This window comes from Micromesistius poutassou (assembly GCF_964030765.1).
Source record: "Micromesistius poutassou genome assembly, chromosome: 20".
In the NCBI taxonomy this organism is placed as follows: Eukaryota; Metazoa; Chordata; class Actinopteri; order Gadiformes; family Gadidae; genus Micromesistius; species Micromesistius poutassou.
The window spans coordinates 9,055,620-9,077,559 of record NC_140290.1 but is presented as its reverse complement, the minus strand read 5'-3'; the positions used below and the strand labels follow the sequence as shown (position 1 = coordinate 9,077,559).

Genomic DNA, 21,940 nt, shown 5'->3' with positions numbered 1-21,940 from the left:
GCCTCCTCCTGCGGTGCAGTGTGAAACCGCTTGCAATTAAACAGCGGAGGGTCAGATAATTACAACATTTGGGAGGAGAAAAGCCCCCCAAAACGAAAATATAGTCAAAATATAGTCGTTGTGCTTTATAAATGACTGTTAGGCCTGTAACTGAAACAAAACAACAAGTGTTAAAGTATTAAAAATAACCCCGCCGCGCGTAAAGGGGAGATAGGGGCAGTGTTGGGGGAGGGGGGGGGGGGGGGGGGGGGGGGAGGCGGTGGGCGGAGGACAGCGGGGTGTTTGGAGACCGCACCGAGGAGACCGTGCGTCCCGACAGCGGGAGGTGGGAACAAACGACCGAAGCAGCGGCCCGGACGCCTTCCCTCCCTGGTCTCCCAGCAGTAGCCTATCGCAGTCGGCCTGAACGGACACCGAGCGGAGGAACCGGAGGCGGAGGCCAGTCGCGAAAAAACACCGCGACGCGCACACCTCCACTCTCCTCCTCCCTCCTCCACCCACCACCCTCGGTCTGCGGTGTTTACGGGCGCACTCTTCGAACTTGCGCCGCCTTCGTTTTTACGCACCAACGGGACGCACTGAAGGGGACTTTTAGTTGTTTGGGAACAACAAGGTTTGGCAGAAGGTGCTTCTTGATGTAGCCTCCCTTTCTCACCAAGTCTCATGAGCGTCTCCGGCGGAGCCTGTAAGACTTATTCAGGACTTTGGGACAAAAAACGCGCACGATTGGAAACCGGAGAGAAAAAGCTCAACATGCTGAAGGGGACATACGGTCGGATGTTTTCACCGGGTTCGGAAGCCACTTCATACCGCTAGGTCGTTTGTTAATTACTTTTCCAGTGCGGAGCAGCGTGTGAGACTCACTGTACAGCGAAGTGAAGTGGAGAATTATGCAACGCGAGCGAAACTTAGAGGATCGCGGTCCGCTACTTCTCTAATCGAGAGAGATCGTTGCGTAAAAAACCAAAGTAGACACGGGAAGTCAACTATAGCGCACATCATACACCCCATCCCTCATTTCCATACCTAGCGTTGTGAGTAGGCTGGACTTAAGCCAATCAGCCGTCACCAAAGGACATCAAGAGTCGTCAGGCGTTATCCGTCCTCCATCATAATAGCGGTGACATGCGCAAACTCTACACGGGGAGCGCCAGTTAATAACCTCTGATTACACCGAGTGGACTCTGCCGAAGGGCTCCCACATGTTGGCCGCCGATGAACCGGCCAGCGGCTGGAGCACCGCGTCACCGCGAGCCGCCGGCACCATGTCCCGCCGCAAGCAGGCCAAGCCGCAGCATCTCCGGGAGGAGGAGGAGGACGGACCGGCTCGGACCCGAGCCTCATACTCAGAGAATGGTATGTTGCAGAAAAGGGTGAGAATCCACCTAGACTTTTTTTTTTTTTTTCAATAATTTGCTTACTTGATAGTCTAAGATGGTTTTATTTGGTTAAATGTGCAGAGCTATAGAGGGTGTGAATGATACACTTAGTTTTTGTCAAATTCCAAACCGCTGAAAGGATTGAAGGATAGGGTTTGGTGTCATTTTGCATAAGTTTGAATGAATAGTCTCACGGCAAATTAATATAGTTGGCTATCCTATAGGTTTACATTTTATTTTTTATAATCAAGTGTTACTTATTTTCTATAAACTAAGGGCTTCCTTAAAGGGCTTCGTTAAAATATTGAAACTTTGTGACATATTCATTTGAACCACAATCGGCCTAAACTCCATAGGAGATACCAGTAGAAAGTTTGTAGGCCTATACTTTAAAATAAGTGGTTATAAAGGAAAAGGAACATTACTAAATGTTTGAAATAAAATAATTATAAACTTAAATAAAACATTTGAGGATCATTTCTACTTCTACGTTTTAGGAGTAGCCTGTAGCCTCACCAAAATCCTAGGCCCATCCATAATTAGCATTATAGATATTTTCTCTATATTTGTTTTAATATATATATAAACTTTGAGTGAGAAGTATAGAGTTCCTTGTTTTCAATTCAATTAAATGCATTACAATGGATTTAATTAAATTATCCTCAAATCTTCAGTGCATCAGAAAGAGATAATGCTGTTTGAATTGTTCAGTGGCTGTGGCAGTAAAACTAATATTTATTGATCTGGTTTATTCACAATTTCTAAATTGAAACTTGATTTAAAACTTGAAAAAACAGAAACTGTTGACACATTTTTACCTTGAAAGTTGCAGCTACCCCAAAATCTCTTCTCTTATGTTGCAGACAAAATCCCTAAAGCCAATCCTCGTATCCGTCTTTATCCTGCGTATAAATATAACATTATTTTCACGTATAATTTAAACATTATTCAAAAACGTACAGTTTAAATTAACATCAACAAGCGTAGAGTCGATTCCATCGTCTGAACACCTCTAAAACTTACCAAAGTAAAAGACCACCTCTTCAATTCAATAAATGCTCCTCTAATTGTCCCCCCCCCCCCCCGCCCCCCCCCCCCCCCCCCTCCCTCTTTTAACCGTGTTTGCCTAAGAACCTATAACGCTGCTCACATCATCCAGTGTGTGTGTGTGTGTGTGAAAAGGTACTGAGTGACATCCAGAGGCCCCCATCGCGGGCCTGCCTTCCCCCCAGGCCTGACACTCTTTCAGCGGGCTCTCTGACAGCCAGGCAGGGGGCCTCGCTGGTGCTCTGAAGCGGCCTTTTGATGGAGGCTGCTGTCTTAACCTCTAACGGCCCTCTCCCCGCACAGGGCCAAGTGGTCCACGTCAGGACAATAATACAAACATCTGAGCCGTTGACCTCTGGGAGACCGCGGAGGTCATGGCCGGCTGGGAGGATGCAGAGTGACCGTTGGTTAGCTGTGCGGTGGAACAGTTGTGTTTTGCCCTTTTTTAATCGTGCACAAAACATGAGATTAGGAAGAGTTTGAACAAGTAAAACTTCTCAACGGTCTTTTTAAAATCTTCAGATTTTGAAATTCTGACATTTTATAATTTCTTTCGATTTGTTACTTTTGCTTTTGTTTTTTTCTCTTTACTTATTCACGGCCAGGGTGATGTCAATCTCTATTTTTCCTTCAAATCAACTGTTTAAATCTTCCTCAAACTGTAAGAAAAGGGCCTTTCTGAAGCAGCCTGGCTGCCCTGAGGACCACCCACCCAGAGAGCCAGTGTCTGGGATAGTTTAGTCCTTCGCTCGCTCATCCTGACCAGATCTTAACTTATTCAACACCGTTCACACCCTCCCTCTACACCAACCGTTTTTATAGTCAGTTAAATCTGACTGCAGTAAAACCCCTGACTGTGTCTGTCCTCTACACTAATGACAGACTTACAATTCTTTTTTTCTCCTTCAGTAGAGGCTAAGCCAATATTTTACTGAACGTTTAAAGTGTAGAGGGTGGTATTTATGTATGTGTACTTTGTTGTTATGTGTTTATTCTGAGTACACCCAGAGTCATTTCTGGTAATGCTGGATGCTGGTGGCAATTAAGGGGTTATGTGGTATTAATGACAGATGATATGATAATGGTAATGTCATTATGTATGTAAGTATAAAAATGAGTTGGAACACTGGCTGGATAAATAGACATTCAGAAATGCAGACATACGCACGCACGCACGCACGCACACATACACAAACACACTCACAGACACACACACACACACACACACACATACAAATTCCGCAGCCACTCACACACACACACACACACACACACACACACACACACACACACACACACACACACACACACACACACACACATACACACACTTAATAATCATACTGTAAAAAAAGCTGTTGGTCAAATCAAAGAGAGAAATTGAATTTCATGAAGTAGTAGTTAAGTACAAATAGAGATTTATTGGTTCACTATTCTCCGATCTGGCAATGCAATCTCTTTCCAAATGGACAAAGGCAAGAACAGTGTGTTCATTCAGATACATATACAATTCCAACTGATCAGAAACAACACACACGATAATAATGATAGATAGAAATAGTCACAATAATATTTATCCAAATAAATACATGTAAAAAATATGAAACATTTCACAATTTTAAATTCTTTTAAATCAAATAACCTTTTTGATTCAAGATTAAAACGTATATAAATTAAACTCAATAGAGCTAAATGCACTTGATAAATAAAGAATTGGCATTTACAACTGGAGTTTTAATTATTGTGAAAATTAGGCCTACATTATTAATGTCGATTGAACCTCTCTGGATTCACTCATGATTAAAATACGCAATAGCTAGATTGCCTCACATGAAAAAAAGACAACATCAATCCGAGGAAAGTACCTGAGCGCAAAGTCTTATGTCGCTATACGTTAAAGATTAAATCATCAAGGTTTTGTTGTGTGTAAGTGCCTCTTGCTTCAATCAGAGATGGCCCACCATTGTGTTCTGACATGCCTACGTATATAAATGCAGCAGAAATCAATACCCCACTACATGGAATTTCATTAACTGTCTGGATGGACAAGAGGTCAGATCACATTATCAACTCTATTGATTCAGGAGGGAAATTAACATTTCCCTTCAAACATAGCAGGATGTGTTAAAGTGTCTGTGGCCCGTTTTCACATTACACAGAACAGAAGTGAAAATATTTATATCCTCATCACAGGAGTGCTCGTAAAACATGCAATGAGCCAAGCATGATATACCGCAAAGTATGCCCAGTATTAACGACTGCTTTTGTCCTCTCTTCAGAAATCCTGGAAAACACTGAGAGCATGGAGTTCCGTGGATCGGAGCGCTGCTGTGGCAGCAAGGAGACGCACGTCTGTGACAGGTGCTGCGCAGAGTTCTTCACCTGGTCCGACCTGAACCACCACCAGCAGCTCTGCAGCGAGCTCCCGCTGGTGCTCATAGTGAAGGAGGATTACGGGGCCGAAGCCGTCCACGATCGCTCCCCTGTCGGGCCCTCTCCGGGCCCCAGCGTGGCCCCCAGCGACTCCAGTCTGGAAGAATCCACAGACGAGGGCCCCGAGGTGGGAGAGCCGTCTGCAAACGACAACGAGAACCTGTTGTGTGAAGTTCTAGAGGAGGAGAGGGAACCGGAGGAACCCATGGAACTAGAAGCTCGGTCAGAGATCCCCCGGTACACCGCCTCGACTGGCAGTCCTCAGCCTCCGGATAGGACCGAGTTTGGGTCCCCTCAGCCGTCCACGTCCGGTACCCACAACATGCCCAGTACCAACGTCACGCTGGAGATCCTCCAGGGCACCAGGGTGGCTGTGGCCCAGTTTTCCCAGGGAATAAGCACCGGAGGAGGGGCGGGCGGGAAGGCCGCCTCGGTTGCCATCCCCGTGATCCTGGAGCATCTGCTGGCTCTGCAGCAGCAACAGGTGCACCAGCTGCAGCTCATCGAGCAGATCCGCAGCCAGGTGGCAGTCATGAACAGGCAGCCCACGCAGGCCGCCCTGAACCCCATCTCCAGGGCCCTGACCCTGGCCCCGACCAACCCTTTCCCGTCGCAAGGCCTGGTCCCCCCGCCGGTTCTCCCGCTGTCGGGGGCCATGCCCTCGTCCGTCAACGGCCAGGCCTCCGTATCGTCATCCCCCAACCTGGAGAGGTCGCAGACCCTGACGTCTCAAAACGTACACACGCTGTCCGTTGGCGATTACAACAAGATTACGTCCCCCTCAGTGTACGCAGAGACGTCGGCTGCCACCTCCATCTCCAGCTACACCACTGACACCCCCTCATTACCACCTTCTTACATGAGCTCCCAGACCGGCGGCGTTGGCAGTGGTCAGACACTGAGCTCCTCTGGACCTTTGGACCCGGGGCAGCAGAGCGGCCTCCTCAGCTCGCCTTCCTCCTCCAGCCTGGCGTTCCTACCTCACAGCCCCCCTAGTGGCGTCATCTTCCCCAACCCCTTGGCCAGCATTGCAGCGACAGCTCACGCACTCGACCCCATAGCCGCCCTCCTGAAGCACCGGAAGGGAAAGCTGCCCAACGTGTCCTTATTCAACACCAAGCCCAGCCCGGAGGAGCCCTTCTTCAAGCATAAATGTCGCTTCTGTGCCAAAGTGTTTGGCAGTGACAGTGCTCTGCAGATCCACCTGCGCTCCCATACAGGGGAGAGGCCCTTCAAATGCAACATCTGTGGCAATCGCTTTTCCACGAAAGGGAACTTAAAGGTCCACTTCCAGAGGCACAAAGAAAAATATCCTCATGTTCAGATGAACCCCTACCCCGTGCCAGAGTACTTAGACAATGTGCCAACCAGCTCTGGGATTCCCTATGGGATGTCATTTCCCGCAGAAAAACCTGGATCTTCATGGCTGGACAGCAAACCGGTGGTAGCGACTCTGCCCACCCCTATAGGCCTTCCGCTCTCCTCTGCCCTTACCAGTATAGGAAGCTCAAATGACCCCTTAAGCGTAACACCATCCATTAAATCTCCCTACCGGCCGCCGTCGGGTGAATGTGTGTCTTTGTCCCCTGCTAGTGCCGGCACTGAGCCTCATATAACTCCTGTTTCCGAGTCTCCACAGTTGAGCTGCCAGGACGTGGCCCCCGACAAGCTAAAAACAGAGGGAGTGCACCTGCCCCAAAACTGCATCCAAAGATTGATGGCCAACCCAGTTACTGTAACGACCGGCACCACCGCCGCCGGCACCACAGCCCCGTCCGTGCCCACCACACCGGAGCCCATCTGTCCCAGCTCCCCCTTCTCCAACACCACCCCCCTACTGTACCCCTCAGACCCCCCCAAGTTCTCGCCCAACGGCCTCTTGGACTCTATGCACACGTCCGAGACCTCCATGCTGGAGCGGCTGGTGGAGAACATTGACAGGAAGATCACGGACCCCAACCAGTGTGTCGTGTGTCACCGCGTCCTCAGTTGCCAGAGCGCCCTCAAGATGCACTACCGCATCCACACCGGCGACCGGCCCTTTAAATGCAAGATCTGCGGCAGGGCCTTCACCACCAAGGGCAACCTCAAGTCCCACATTGGCATCCACCGGGAGACCCAGCCGGTACTGGTGCAGCACTCGTGCCCCATCTGCCAGAAGAAGTTCACCAATGCTGTGGTGCTTCAGCAGCACATACGCATGCACATGGGCGGCCCCCTTCCGGAACCCTCCGACACGGAGGACCCCAGGGAGGTGGAGGGCAGAGCCTCACTGCACAGGAACAACTTTGATAGCCTCAGCAGCAATGACAACGACCCCGTGGACGACCTTTCGATCGAGGACGACGGAGGGGAGGAAGAGGAAGGGGAGAACATAGAGGAGGAGGAGGCGCGGAGTCCTGCTAAGCACTTTAGCTCTCCTTGCTACTCCCCGTCGAGGTCCTCTGCTGTGGTTTCTAGCATAGCGGCGCTGGAGAACCAAATGAGGATGATTGACTCCACGGTGAACCTGAACCACTCGTTTGGCATCGCGGCTCTGGCCAACGGGTTAATGGACCGGGAGCGGCTGGCCATCAACTGCAGTCTTGCAGAGAGACGGGGGGAGAGTGGGAACGCACGCAGCCCGGCCTTCTCTGAGTCCTCTGATGTGTCGGTGTCCCCTGTACATAGAAAAAGCACTGATGGCAGAATAAGCAAGTCTCCCACAGCGAACAACAGGCCAGCATCTCAAGAGCCTTTAGCAGCCTTGGTGAAGATGGAGCAATCTGAGCCTCCTTCATCGGCATCTGTCGTGGGATTGGCCCAGGATCTGAGAGGGCTACAGCCCGGCAAGATGTGTGTGAAGGAGGAGAGTCCTTACAGTCTGCCCTTCCTGCTGAGCAGGGACCGAGGTGAGGCCTTAATGACATGCCTTCTGGCTCCGATAACGTCAGATGACAATAGTGACATCTCTGATTGAAAAGGGGCACATAATTATAAATAAATGGAAAACAATTTCAAAGATTAACAATGAATTGCTAATATTAGGAACGCTTATATTTATGTTATGTTATGTGATTTTTGTGTCCATTCTCACTAACCTGAAAGTAGTGTACTCTACTTATCTTATTCATTCATATTCAGTATGGTGTTAATATGCAATCATAATTAAATACAAACACCATGTTTATAACATAAATATGTTTCTTCTCAGCTTCAGATCAAGCTCTCACCAGCCTGGCCAACAGCATGTCGTCAGGCCCAATCAAAACAGAGATGAATGGACACAGTCATCCAATAGAGGGTCACCATCACCCTGCGTTCAGCCTCCTCCTCCCTCCATCCTATCCTCCAATCAGCAGCCCAGGAATGACCAGCTTGTTGGGGCCTGCGCCCCCTCGCCGCACGCCCAAACAGCACAACTGCCACGCCTGCGGGAAGAACTTCTCTTCAGCCAGCGCCCTGCAGATCCACGAGCGCACGCACACGGGAGAGAAGCCCTTTGTCTGCTCCATCTGCGGCCGGGCCTTCACCACTAAAGGCAACCTGAAGGTAGCGCACGTTGTCAGTTATCAGGTGGCGGCAATTTAGCTGCAGCTAATGACTCCAGGGTCGTTTTTACCCATTATGCACTGCCTTCTCCAGAATTTTCGTTCTGATCGAAACCACAATGAATCTTAACATACAAGGATACATGAACATAATCGTCCTTATCGAATAATGACAGGACTTTGATACTGGAAAATCAGACAAATATTTCAGTTAATATTCTAAATGAAATATCTAATTGTCTCTATAGCTATCTAATCTATAAAGTCCTACTATCTATCACTAAGTGAAATAATTTGGAACTGAATTACATTTCCAGTGTATTATTTTTAGCAGTTAGCAACTCTCTTAACTTATAATACTTGATATATACTAGAATACTGACTTTATACTTACTTCCACTCTAGACTAGAAAGTGTGTATCTGAAAATAACCCTCCCCTTGTTCCCTCCTTCCTTCCTCCTTCCTTCCCTCCCAGGTCCACATGGGCACCCACATGTGGAACAACGCCCCGGCCAGAAGGGGCCGCCGGCTGTCAGTGGAGAACCCCATCGCTCTGCTGGGGGGGGACCCCATGAAGTTTGGAGAGATGTTCCAGAAGGACCTGGCGGCGCGGGCCATGAACGTGGACCCCGGGTTCTGGAACCGGTATGCCGCCGCCATCACCACCGGCCTGGCCATGAAGAACCACCACAACCACCACAACAACCACCACCACAACCACCACAACAACCACAACAACCACAACGAGATCTCGGTCATCCAGAACCGTGGTGGAGGAGGTGGAGGAGATGGAGGAGGTGGAGGAGGAGGAGGAGGAGGAGGAGGCATCCCCCAGCTTCATGCTATGACAGCAGCCATGGACAGAGCCTCCTCTGGGGGGGTGCACGGCCTGAACGGCCTGGGGAAGACGTCAGGTTTGGACCTGGGAGCGGGCAGGCACTTCTCCATGTTGATAGACGATAGCAAGGAAATCGGGATCAACTGACAAACACATGCAGGAGCGACGACCGAGAGAAATTATGCAACATATTATGAGAAATTAAAATATTTGTACAACATCTTGTTGGTTCTTACGTATTCTATTATATATATACAGATACAGGAATAGGAGTTTTTATGGACAGAGCGAGGGGAATAGGGGATCGATGTTTTGCCACTTCATTTCACTGTCATTCGTGATCGTTGTTTTCTCTACATAGAGGTTGATTTGTTTCATTTCTACACAACTCCTAAGATGCTTGTTCATGAGAAATGGATTAAAGGGAATGTCAGATTTACAGAAGACCACATTGAGTGTGTATTCATTGGTCAGCTGCTTGGAGCTGGCCACCAGGTGAGAGGGTGCAAAGCACAAAATGTCCTCCAGGTCCTTCAAGTTTCAACCATCTATCCTCAACACGTGTACAATATTCCCCACTGCTAAAGTCAACTGCTAGTCATCAAGATGGACGTCAGTTTGTAGCTTCTTCAATTCACTACCTCACCCCGTTTTTTACAATACAGAGGAAAAGACTTGAAGTGACTGTATATGTTCAAACACTGAATAAAAAAAATGACTTGTAATGATGTCTTTTAACATGTTGGGTTTCATTTGAAAGTGCGAAATGCAAGACACCGCGCGTGCCAAATGTACTCTTTGGCCTTGTGCTTTGTGTCTGCCGGGCCTGATGGCACTTCAATAAACAATATTTTATGTGAAAATAAAGAATTTGTTTCTTATATAAATGCAAGCGCTTCTGTTTACACAGGCCATAGTTTTCATTTCCTCCCTTTTGATGAATTTCAAATGGTCCCCTAAATAAGGTTACATTTATATTATATAATTTAAAAAGGTAAAATTCACTTTCAAAATGAATAATGAATATATATTTCAGAAAAAATATACAAGAGGCTTTAGTAGCTTGCTCAAAGGCTTAGGCTTAGTAAACAGTTATCAAAACTGGCATCTGTGCTGTATTTACACAGGGACATTATTTTCAAAACGCCACACCAAATACACACAAGTGTGGGGTTATCATTATATTAGTTAGGTTATTAAACAATCAGAATGGTGAATTAGTGTACATTTATAATAAGACTTTCAAGAAAATCTTAAACTTTCTCACTGGAGATAATCGTTTCACTCTTTTAGCTTTTCATCGTTGATTTATTAAAAATAAAAATCCACTTTAAGATATGACAGGAAAGAAAACAAAAGATAAGAATAAAATAAAAACAACACCTTTTATACTAATTATAACGGCAATTCCTCTACCCGTGACGTCATGGTGTGTACTGCCCAGCCAAGATGGCTGACAGCATCCCGTTGTACCCAGTGCGGAAGAACTCCAAAAGAATACCGCTTTATCACTCCGCTAAGCTTTCAAGGTATGAATGGACTAAGTTGTTCTGCTTATTTTCTCACTTAACGCTGGGGATATTCATTGTGAAATATGTTCATTTGGTTGCCAGCTCGCCAGTGTTAGCTTGAACAGGTCTTAGGAACGGGGCGACTGCTTAGCTCTCGCTAGCATTGCACAAGTGTCACTGACAGCTCTCTGCTCTTATGGGGGGCGTTGTGTGTTTAGCTCGCTCTTGTCTGATATGCATCTCACAGACATGCATAGGCCTTCCTAGGAATGTTGTTCTCCAGCTAGATATTCTGCTGATCTGCGGTGTAGTTTCTCGTCTGCGCGGTCACATTGTCATGTGACACGATTAGCCAGCTCCTTCACTTTGTGGTGAAACGCCTTGTGAAATAGTAAACAGTCCCTGCTACCAACTAGTCCTCTGCACATGTTTCAGATCGGATCATATGACTGCAGTCCGTTGAGGTTGTGGAGGAAATGAAGTTGAACCAGGCCATGTGACCCATGAACTAGTCGCCAAGGCCACAGACCTCCTGGAGTAGAGTAGGTGATCATGTAAGCTAATAACGCTAGTAGTCGACTGTTTTCTAGTTATATCGGGCCTGGATTACTGTGGCATCACCTGAGTTTGTGCTTTATTTGGTTTGTTTATTTCTGTTGGTGTTCTCTGCTCACATGACAGAATGATAATCATATCTCGGTAGAGAATGTCAACAAGGCATCTCATTAACAAGGGTGTCACTGCATGTTGTGGCAGGCTGAAGTGTTCCTCTCGAGGTCAGCTGACACAGCTAGTATAACAAAAGGAATGGGCCGTTTTGATGAACCTCCACTCGCCATAAAGACAACACCGGTGGGATAGCTATCTCCCATGTTGTTATGTGTCTATGTGTTTTTGTTATGGTGTGGTGGTAGAGTAGGAAGCGACCAGTTTACAGCAGTTGATGTTTGGGTCGCTGAACTTGGTTAAATACAAGAAAGATTTAGATTTCATCATATCAAATAGTCACTGACATGTTGACAAACTCAGTTTTTGTCAATCAATGTTTTGTGGACTAGTCTGCTGCTGCTATGTGGACATTGTGGCATGCTTCAAAGGTTCCAAAGTAGCTTGAAAGAAAGTAATTCATATAAAATGTGTGTGTTTCTGCATTGGTTGTTGTTGTTGTTGTTGAGTCAAGGGGTCTAGAAGTGTCTTATCTCACACTATGGATATCTGTCTGTCTTATTAACAAACTTAGTAGAAATGCTGTGTTTTTAAGCAGACTATTGCTGTGGAAAGACTACTCCATGGCAGTGGGTAGATCTGCCATCGGTGAAGAAGATCAGAGCCAACCGTTGCTTTTAAGCTTATAATCCAGCTGAAGCTAGTTTTGTGTGCTTGTTCGCATGTTCATGTTTTATTTTGTGTTCTGCCATGACATATGCTGCTCGCTTAGGCTGCTTAAGTTTGTACACAAAGGACTGCAGCTCTATGTTTGAATGGCAAACAGATAGATAGATACTTTTATTAATCCCCAAGGGGAAATAGGCCTCCAACTAACACTTATTATACATCTATTATATTCCTGTGGTTAGTATTTCTATTTATCTAGCAGATGCTTTTATGTGAGGCGGCTGACAGTGAATTGCAAATTCATTAAGTTGGAGGCCGGGATGTAGAGATTAGAAATCTTCCTCAAGGATCTCCACGGGCGGACCACAGACGCCGGGGTTTGAACCCAGAGCCTTTCAGTTGGGGGTGAAACGCCCTTGCCATTAGATCAGCCTGCCGCCATGACAACAACGGCTATCATTTAGAAGTGAAGTCCAACGGTGCCGATGGCCCTTTTCACACGCGTGACAGTTTAACACGCTCCCAACGGGATTGCTATTTTCATCACGCACAAGTGGATTCTAATCCGTTTGGTGGACGTCAATTTCTTTTCCGTTGTTTGGTGTTGCCGTTTAAAAAAAAAACGCTTCAGCATAAATCGTGTGTGGATGAAGGTTTTATACATTTTTCTCGGCAGTTGGTGCCCACGACGCACTGTCTATTCAATACAATAAGGCCACATGCAAACAAGAGTCCTTTGTGCTAGTTTCCCCAGCGATATGATCAGTGGCAGAAGAATTTTGGTAATTAGTTTTTTAGCCAGTGGAATCATTGTGGCGCTCGGGGACTTTTTAAGATGAGGCCGACTTGACTGCTGTGGTGGAGGAGGAGGCTGTTCTCCCCTTAATGAGCGATGTCCGAATCGGTGTGTGTGTCTGGTATCAGATTTAGCCGTTGTGATGGTCTTTCTCTGGGCCTTGTTCAGCGAGCGGCCATCTTGGTTCTGAACGCTAGCTGGGTGGGGATCTGATGAATTGAAGATTCACTTAGGTTGTCAGAGTGGATAAGTTACAGTGCCTGAGTTGTGTTTGCAGTGTACAGCCGGTTGGTGAATACTGATCTGATGTGAACCTAGCAGTGGGTCGTCGTTTAGCCAAGCTGTTGGTCACATGTTGGCCTCGCGGTCCATCAAATTATGTCCAATAGACATTATAGCAGGGCGAACTGATAATAAAATGACATCTGAGATTGCACAATTTGAACTCTTTCTTGTATGCAGGAGAAGTAAAAGCAGACATTTCTACAGACCACGATGCTGAATCACTACAATGTAGTGATTTGCAGTACTTGCATACAGAAGAAGGATGGCTACTTCCCACACTATGATGTCAGAGTGCACATTCACAGCCCCCTTGAGGGTTTGTGTAGCCCAGTCTGGCTGCTGATGCTACTGGTGCCCATTGCTTGGAAGAGTTGTTTTGCCGCTCTGAGGCCATTATACTTAATGTGTTTTCAGACTAAATGAACACACAGGTCTCTGCATCATACAGACGTCTGCGGTGTAGTTCACCATGGCTGCTCTATGAAATTGCGTTTTCTCTCTTCCTCTTTTCCTCTCGTAAAGATCATTCGTCATTGTATTGTTCAGTCTCGCTGTAACAAACAGATGGGTGGTTAGTGCTTTTTGCGTGTTTTGCTCAGGTTTTGGTAAATTTTTACAGGCTTTTTCCGCCTTTATGGACTGGAAGGAGAAGACGGAGAGCAAAGTGGTCTGAAAAAAGCCAGTGGACTCTCACCAAGCCAAGCCGACCCATTAGCCGCTCCATTCCAATCCTATTCCATTTCCCCTTTACAGATACTCCGAAGATGACTCGTCCAACCTGGACGAGATGCCGCTCATGATGTCGGAGGAAGGCTTCGAGAACGAGGAGAGCGACTACCAGGCCCTGCCCCGGACCCGGCTGAACCGGAGACCGCGGGGCCTGGGCTGGTTCCTCATGGGGGGCTGGAGGGTGCTGTGTGGAAGGTGAGTGTGGGCCACACAGTGGGGGCCACGGCCAGAGAGAGAGTACTCCTTCACACATGGGGAGACCCCAAAGGCAGATCGTCGACTGCGTTGTGACCTTTGAAAATAGATGGGGTGAGGTTGTTAATGTGTTTTTAATTATGTATGGGTTCAGTCTGTAAACAAGGAAGGCCACAGCTTAATTAAAACTGGGAATATGTTGTAATCGTAATATGCTTATGGGGAGTTTGCTTTGGAGCTGGGGAAGGATTGCCATTTCTACTTTGGAAAAGTTGTTTAAATATATATACTTAAGAAAGGATTTTCTAGATTAATGCACATCTTCAATATAAATTTACATAATCAGGACTTTGAGGAAACTGTTTGCTATGTCATACAACTACTTGTCACTACATAATATTCTCAGGTCATGTCGGTGTATCAAAGTTGATTTAATTTATTTCCCAACCAAATTAGACTCTGTCAACATGTTTCTAGGACAGGTCTTAAGGAACAGTAAACTGTTTTTTCATATCACCACATCATTGCTAAGTCCATCGCTTTTGTATTATTCATCATGATAACACTGTTAGCAAAATGCTATCCAATTATGTAGCCTCGGGGCTTATCCCATAATAAGCGTGGTGTACATTCTCCGGTACCCATGCCAACGACCCTCGGCTTGGATTTCAAACGTTCCGGTGGCTGTGCGTGAAATGCAAAGAGAGGCCAAGGCTGTGTGGCTCTGGTGGAGCCTGGATGTGCACCAGTGGTCCAAACCGATCGCCAGTTTATCCACCTAATGATTCATTTGACAGGTTTCGTCCTCTAAATGACATCTATGTTTTGGCAACGCACATCGGGAATATTTGTTGACGCCGGCCGCAATGAAGTGTAATAGCGTTTGTCAACAAAACGTTGTTTGAGTGGCAGTTGGTGGTGCGAGGAAAAAGGGTAACTTTCTGTGAATTCAGTTGAATTGAATATTAGGTTTCGTGGGCTGTTTTTGTTATCGGCTATGAATCTCCCACCGACGCCAGATATTGATTCTCTCTCTGCCTCCACTAATGAACAAATCGGATTTTACACAGCTGAGCAGTTTGATGCTTTCCAGTAATTTTGTGTGTGCTTAGCCCGGGATTATAAAACACAAATAATTCACGGTGAATAAACCCTGCCTATTCAAATGGCATAGTATTTAAATAACATTCATTTGCACAAATTATCTCTTTTATGAATCTGGGCTGGGGAGCGATGAAGCCAGCCACATCCAAGCCAACACAAATACCTTGTTTTTTTTTGGTTTTATGTTTTGGTAACTTGACAAAAGTGTGTGTGTGTCCGTGTGTGTGTGCCCCACATCAAACCGTTAAACACACACTCAATGCCGTTTCACAAATATGCGCTAGATAAAGTCATATTTAGCCTTCCTAGCTTCAGCAGGTAACTGAAAAGTCTGGCCTGCAGTGTTTACTAGTGTTTAAGTATGTCTGGTGACATGACTCCAGCCCCTCCATTGGCTGACGTGTATTGTTTTGCTTGCTGGATGAGTTGATGTTTGTCTGACACAACGGTGACCACTTTCCCACATGATCCTAAAGCTGTCTCTCTTTACCGGAGAGCAGATTGGCCTTTTAGAAGACATTTCTACCAGGAACGTGTCACCTTTCTTACGACTGCTCACCGGCTTAAAGTTCAACGCTTTCAGAGTTTAATTTGTTTTTGTTGCTTGTTTTGGTCGTCTGTACACACTCCAAAGTGGTTGTATCTGAAAGCACCAGGTCTTGCGTCTTGCTATGTGGATGGGCAAGACGTTTATTTCTGTGAATGATGGGGCATGGTTTTACAAAGAACAAGACATTCGGCACCAGGTAAAATGGTCTGCGCACGCGCAACGCTCAACGTTTCACTTAGCACAGGCGGTGCATTCCAAAACACCAGGTCGCTACGATGGACGGAAATCGTTTGACAGGAGAATAATAATATCGGGACAGGGCTTCGGTCTTTGACTAGTTAAATCTCGGGCTAAGTCGGGCTACCTGAACTCTTGGACTACAAGCAAACAAAGACATGTTTTCCTCATTAGTGTACCGTTGTGGTCCGTCTCTAATCCATTCCAAGAATCCATCTAATCCAAGATTCAAAATATATACAATTTTTTTTGGATGACAGATTGGATGACATTTTAAGTGTTGGTTTGTGTGAAAGTTTGTGATTCCACACCCAAGACTATAAATAAAGATATGCTCAGAATGCTATCTGCTTATTAACAGTAGGAATGGATGTCATTCATGTGTATATGGATATGGATGGCACACACACTCCATGTGTGACCTTCGTTACTGCCGGTGCTGCTCATATCCTTGCTTTGGATACAGAGCTGATAAATTAATCATGTGAAGACGTCAATGAGCTTCCCTGATGCTGGAAAATGTATTTGGATGGTCGACAGGCAAACCTGTTTCAGAGCCTCAACCTCACACCTCGTGTTCAAGTGCTCTTCCAGTTCTTTATTCTTCACACACTTGTTGTGCAAGCATCGCGTGTAGCAAATTAAAACATGGGAAACTCTGATAGCTGTACCGGAGAAACAAAATATACATAAATAAATAGTTGACAATCAAGAAACATAAACCCTGAGAAATACACTACAACACGAATTAAACAATTATGCACAATGTATATCTTTTTGAATGGGCTTTATTCCACGCACAGCATGGGACCGAAGGTTTGCATCAAACCTCGGCCACTAACGTGTGTGTGTGTGTGTGTGTGTGTGTGTGTGTGTGTGTGTGTGTGTGTGTGTGTGTGTGTGTGTGTGTGTGTGTGTGTGTGTGTGTGTGTGTGTGTGTGTGTGTGTGTGTGTCAACGTAGTGTGTGTGTCAACAATCAACATAAACATAACACCTTGGTTGTAGTGAAACGACCAAGGTGTTGTGTGCGAACATAATATGCAATGACCATTGTGTTGTGTCTCAGCTGCTGTGACTGCCTGGCCCGCACATGTCGGAGGAAGAAGGAGCTGAAGGCGCGCTCCGTGTGGCTGGGCTGTCCGGAGAAGTGTGAGGAGAAGCATCCGCGCAACGCCATCAAGAACCAGAAGTACAACTTCATCACCTTTGTGCCTGGGGTGAGTCCATGGAAGGAGGAGGAGGTGGAGGGAGGGAGGAGAGAGGAGAGGGAGAGGAGGAGGAAGGGAGAAGGAGGAAGGAAGGAGGAAGGGAAGGAGGAGGAGGCTACACCTGGTGCTTCTGTTGTCTACAGCTGCTCTGCACTCCTTTAGAAACTTGCCCGTGCAGCAGTTTAAATGTTTTCACTTGTTCCAATATTGATTGTGTGCTTCTATTGTTCTAGGAGTCACTTATAAGTCTCTTTGAATAGTACCTGCTAAATGACTCCAAATAAATGTTACTGCACTTGGCTACTTACGTGTGGGCTTAATGCTTTTAGAAAAGGTCTTTGTTAGATGCTCTAGGTAAATGCTCGTTGGAGAACTGGCTGGAGATTGGCTGGCTTTGCTGGTCTTCCTGGACTGGCACCAACCAGTCATTACACATGTTATCACATGTTCACATGGCAATAAAAAGTTATCTATCTTATCTATGGTCATTCTGTTCAGTGACCAGGCAAGGGGTCAACTACCTACTAAAATACACACACTGTCATGACAACCAAAGACGATCACAAAAAAGTTGCATGCTGGGTATACAATTAAGCAAATCATGGCAGTTTATTCCTTTCTTCCCAGACAGTGGAGGTCTGACACAGTACCAACAGCTTCCCTCATATCCACTGGGTTCATGCTAATGGATCTCGTCTTTGCCTCTGGGCCATTACTAAGGAGAGAGCCTTTCCTCTGGGGGAGCGTTCTTAGAGCCGTACACGTTCCTCATTAGGAAGCAAGGGGGACTTCATGATTTAGGAGTGCACAACAGTTTGGCCCGAGCCATAAAATGTCAAGCGTCTGGCCCTTAGAAGTAGATATTGTTGTCAATAGCGAACCAAACACCTCTTGTTCCTTCTCTCTCCCCCCCCCCCACCTCCACCTCCCTCTGCTCCACTTTGAATTATTAAATACGCTCAGATTGAGCGTAGCCGCGTGCATTTTTCCTCTAAAGGTCAGCGGGTTCATTAACTATAGAGTAACGTCCATCGATCGCCGTGTCCCGGATAATCTGTGACTACACGGCCGACTCTCATTATTGCTATCATTATTCAAAATCGCCCCCGGAGATTAATAGCGTGCTCCCGCCCTGCTTAAAGGTCTGCCCGAGAGGCGGAGGTAGTGGCAGGCGGAGAGGAACGACAAAGGAGGGCCCTCGCTCTGACACCTCGTCGAAGGCCCCTTTGTGGGGTCTAAGATGGAGTAGGGGCCCAGACTGACCGCGTGATAAAGACAAACTGATCGAGCATCGGTAGAGACGCAGGGCTCGGCCCCGCTGGTTCACCTTCTGCCGGTGTATCGCTGAACGGATTGCGGGTTCGAGACACGACTCTGTTTAAGGCACGCTTGTCTCGCTTCGCTTCTGCTCGGTGGAAAGGGTAGATTATCTAGCAGTGTTTGGCTGGATGCTTTTGAGGCGGAAAATAAGCAAGGCAAAAAGCGGAATGGCTTCAGGGTAGAGCAGGTCACTCCAGGTTAAACGTCACTCCCTGAAGAGGCCCCGCTCTGTATAACTGGCCCCGCTCTGTGTAACCGGCCCATGTTTTCCTTGTTTCTTCCAGGTTCTCTACCAGCAGTTCAAGTTCTTCCTTAACCTGTACTTCCTGGTGGTGGCGCTGTCCCAGTTCGTCCCATCGCTGGCCATCGGCTACCTGTACACGTACTGGGCTCCTCTGGTAAACATGTTCATGTTTCTGAAGTTCTGTTGTTAAGGACACCGGCAGACTGGATAAAACACAATATTTTACAATTCAAATGGATATATATTTTTATTTAATAGATTTTAAGTGTGGTTTTATACTTTTTACTAAAAGTATTGAAGTCAATACATTTCATTAATTTGCTAATTTTATCTTATTAAATACTTAATTACTTATTCATTTTTCTATTAATTTTACGGCTTATCCTTCCACCTTGCCCTAATAACGCACAAGATCCAAAACCTGGGAAACACACTTTGTCCTACCATGCTCACGCCATGGTGTTCCGCTTTGAGCAGTATCTGGTGTATTCAGCAGAATACACGGCAGAACACACCAGACACTTCTGAATACAAAACAAAACATCCAATGAAGAACGAGTCGCCGTGGCCCTGCAGGTGTTCGTGCTGTCGGTCACAGTGGTGCGCGAGGCCGTGGACGAGGTGCGGCGCTTCCAGCGCGACAAGGAGATGAACGGCCAGCTCTACGACAAGCTGACCGTCAGAGGTGAGTGAGGGCCCGGCCCGCAGTCACAGCCGGCACAGCAGGAGGAACCTCTGGGGTCTGTGTGGCTGGCCCCCAGGGGGGCCTCTGCCACTGCTGTGGGTTCCACGCACATCTGCAGAACCGGAGCTTTGTTCCGGCAGGCAAAGTGATGCTTGTTTGTGATTGGCCGACCTGGTCTTTACTGCCTCGCTTTCCGGTTCGTATTTTATGTCACAGACACGGATCGTAGATAGGTTCACTAATTTGTTCTTTTATACGGAGCGGCGTTGTCGTGATTTTTAGAATTCGTGTTTGTGTCCGGATTCACAGAACCGTGAATGGGGGCGCCTCCAGTGGTCGTTCTCCGCAGAGGTATCACTGACCTCTAATGCACTGCCGGTGTGACTGTTAAAGGATAGACCTCTAGAGCTGGACAACGGCCCTCCCTCCCTCCCTCCCTCCCCCCCTCCCCCCACTCTCCTCCCCCCATCTCATGCAATTAAACGATGGCCCTCCACCGGATCAACACTTGTAACAAAAGGCACTTCTCTCTCTGTAATTGCATTGATTTTAGTTTTTTTTTTTTTTTCCCCACCCCCTTCTTCTTCTTCTTCTTCTTCATCTTCTTCTCCTGCTCGTCTCCAGTTTCTCAAGACTGTATGATCTGAGCTCTGTCCCCTCTGTGGGACGTGTACCACCACAGTCCCCGGTGGCATATCTGTGACTAGCACGGCATCACCACCTCCATACCCCCTCTCTTTTATGTGTGTGTGTGTGTGTGTGTGTGTGTGTGTGTGTGTGTGTGTGTGTGTGTGTGTGTGTGTGTGTGTGTGTGTGTGTGTGTGTGTGTGTGTGTGTGTGTGTGTGTGTGTGTGTGTGTGGGGGGGGGGGGGGGGGGGGGGGGGGGGGGGGTGCTGGGGTGGCTGTGTGTGTGGGGGGTGTGTGCATCTGTGTGTTTCAGTGGGTGTGTGTGTGTGTGCGTGCGTGTTACAGTTTGTGCGTGTGTTTCAGTATGTATGGGTGTGTGTGTGTGTTTCATTGTATGTACTTGGGTGTGTGTGTGTGTGTGTGTGTGTGTGTTTCAGTGTATGTACTCGGTTGTGTGTGTGTTTCAGTGTATGTACGTGTGTGTGAGGAGAGCAGAGGGGACATGGAGGGCTATTGAGTGGATATAATTGAGGCTGAACCTTTTGGCTGTTGTGTTTGTCTATCTGTCAGACCTGAGAGCAAAACAAGAGGGTGTGGGGTTCGCGTCGGCAGAGGTAATCAATCTCGCAGAAATGGAAGGAATAAAAAAAAAAAAGGCAGTTGCAATTTTTTTTCCCCCTTCTTTTTTAAAGTCGCCCGCATTGTCCTGACCGCCGGGATCAATACGTTGTGTTTTATTCCCCTAGTAAAGAGCAACATACACAACCCATCTCACGGAGATCGTTGTCTGTCTTTTATGCGACCGGGAGAGTTGTTTGTCGATGGTCGATTGTAATGTGTACATTTTCTCTTTTTCCATTATGTTTCTCCTCCTCCTCCTCCTTCTCCTTCTCCTCCTCCCCCCCCCCTCCTCTTCCAGGTAAAGTTCAGGTGAAGAGCTCGGACATCCAGGTGGGGGACATGATCATCGTTGAGAAGGTGAGTGTCACATGCCGTTTGGTCGATGATACGCTTAAGCAGCATTCGTATGATGCGTTGTCATGTCTGCTGTCCCCTCCATCAGACATCGTAGATAGGACCCAGCCTAGTGTAGAGAGCATGGGATCTATGATCAATGTTCTGGTCATACAGTCCTACTAGAAACATATCCTGAGCATTGTAAATATATAATATTAATACTTAAACATTGAACTATTACGGCTTACTCCAGCAATAGCCTGTATTTGTTAATATATTCATTTATAAATTAATGAATTATTTACTGGTGGTTATTCAGTCAATCTCTTGCATAGAGTCATCACTAAATCAACTCCAGTGCAGGCGGCACTAGGCTAGTCATCTTTCAGTGGAACTTCAGTGAAATGAGAGCGTCAGTTGGCATGGAGTGAGTGGAATAGTTGAATTTCCATGACAACCTGTCGGAAACAGAGTTAAGACGGTGTCATCTGCTTCTGCTCCCTGGTCAAAGTGTTGGCCTCGCTTAATTATGGAGGCCGGCCTCTGATATACCTGTCTGTGTCTGTCGTCCTCATCGGTTGATTTGAATGATTTCTCCCCTTTTTTTCCTTTTCTGATCTAGAATCAGAGAATTCCCGCCGATATGATCTTCTTGAGAACGTCAGAGAAAAATGGTGGGTGCAGAAGTTACCTGATGTAATTCAAGGCTTCTAGGGAGTTTCAGTTTAGTTTCTATAAAGTTCATAAATATAAATGCATATACCGTTAGAAATGATAAAGCTAGTTTTTTCTACATATGATAACTCTTAATCTGTCCATGCTTCTCTCCGTGTTAGCATGTTAGCGTTAACACGTGTTATATCTTCCAACAATATAAATAACAGTAATAACAGCATACACAATATTAATGTATTTAATTTGCTATGAA

The 21,940-nt window shown here is 46.6% G+C and overlaps 2 protein-coding genes across 3 annotated transcripts in view; both read left to right on the top strand.

Annotated features, from left to right (window-relative positions):
• Positions 1-1,202: 1,202 nt before the first annotated feature.
• sall3b (spalt-like transcription factor 3b) lies at positions 1,203-9,375 on the top strand (the record flags this gene model as incomplete). The annotated part of the gene is made up of 5 exons (XM_084484842.1): positions 1,203-1,356; positions 4,706-7,750; positions 8,053-8,390; positions 8,866-9,160; positions 9,245-9,375. The coding sequence occupies 5 exons, from the start codon at positions 1,203-1,205 to the stop codon at positions 9,373-9,375; spliced, it is 3,963 nt and encodes a 1,320-aa protein (XP_084340968.1).
• Positions 9,376-10,657: 1,282 nt separating this feature from the next.
• atp9b (ATPase phospholipid transporting 9B) overlaps positions 10,658-21,940 on the top strand; it is a 44,833-nt gene continuing 33,550 nt past the window's right edge. Inside the window, exons 1-8 of one of the 2 annotated variants that reach the window (XM_084484718.1) lie at positions 10,702-10,757; positions 11,175-11,293; positions 13,909-14,079; positions 17,038-17,188; positions 18,784-18,897; positions 19,320-19,428; positions 20,975-21,033; positions 21,635-21,686. In XM_084484718.1, coding sequence (XP_084340844.1) covers positions 13,943-14,079; positions 17,038-17,188; positions 18,784-18,897; positions 19,320-19,428; positions 20,975-21,033; positions 21,635-21,686 — 622 coding nt within the window. In that variant the 5' untranslated portion in view covers positions 10,702-10,757; positions 11,175-11,293; positions 13,909-13,942. Of the gene's footprint in view, positions 10,758-11,174; positions 11,294-13,908; positions 14,080-17,037; positions 17,189-18,783; positions 18,898-19,319; positions 19,429-20,974; positions 21,034-21,634; positions 21,687-21,940 lie in introns of both variants that reach the window. The other variant, XM_084484717.1, reaches the window with a different exon arrangement.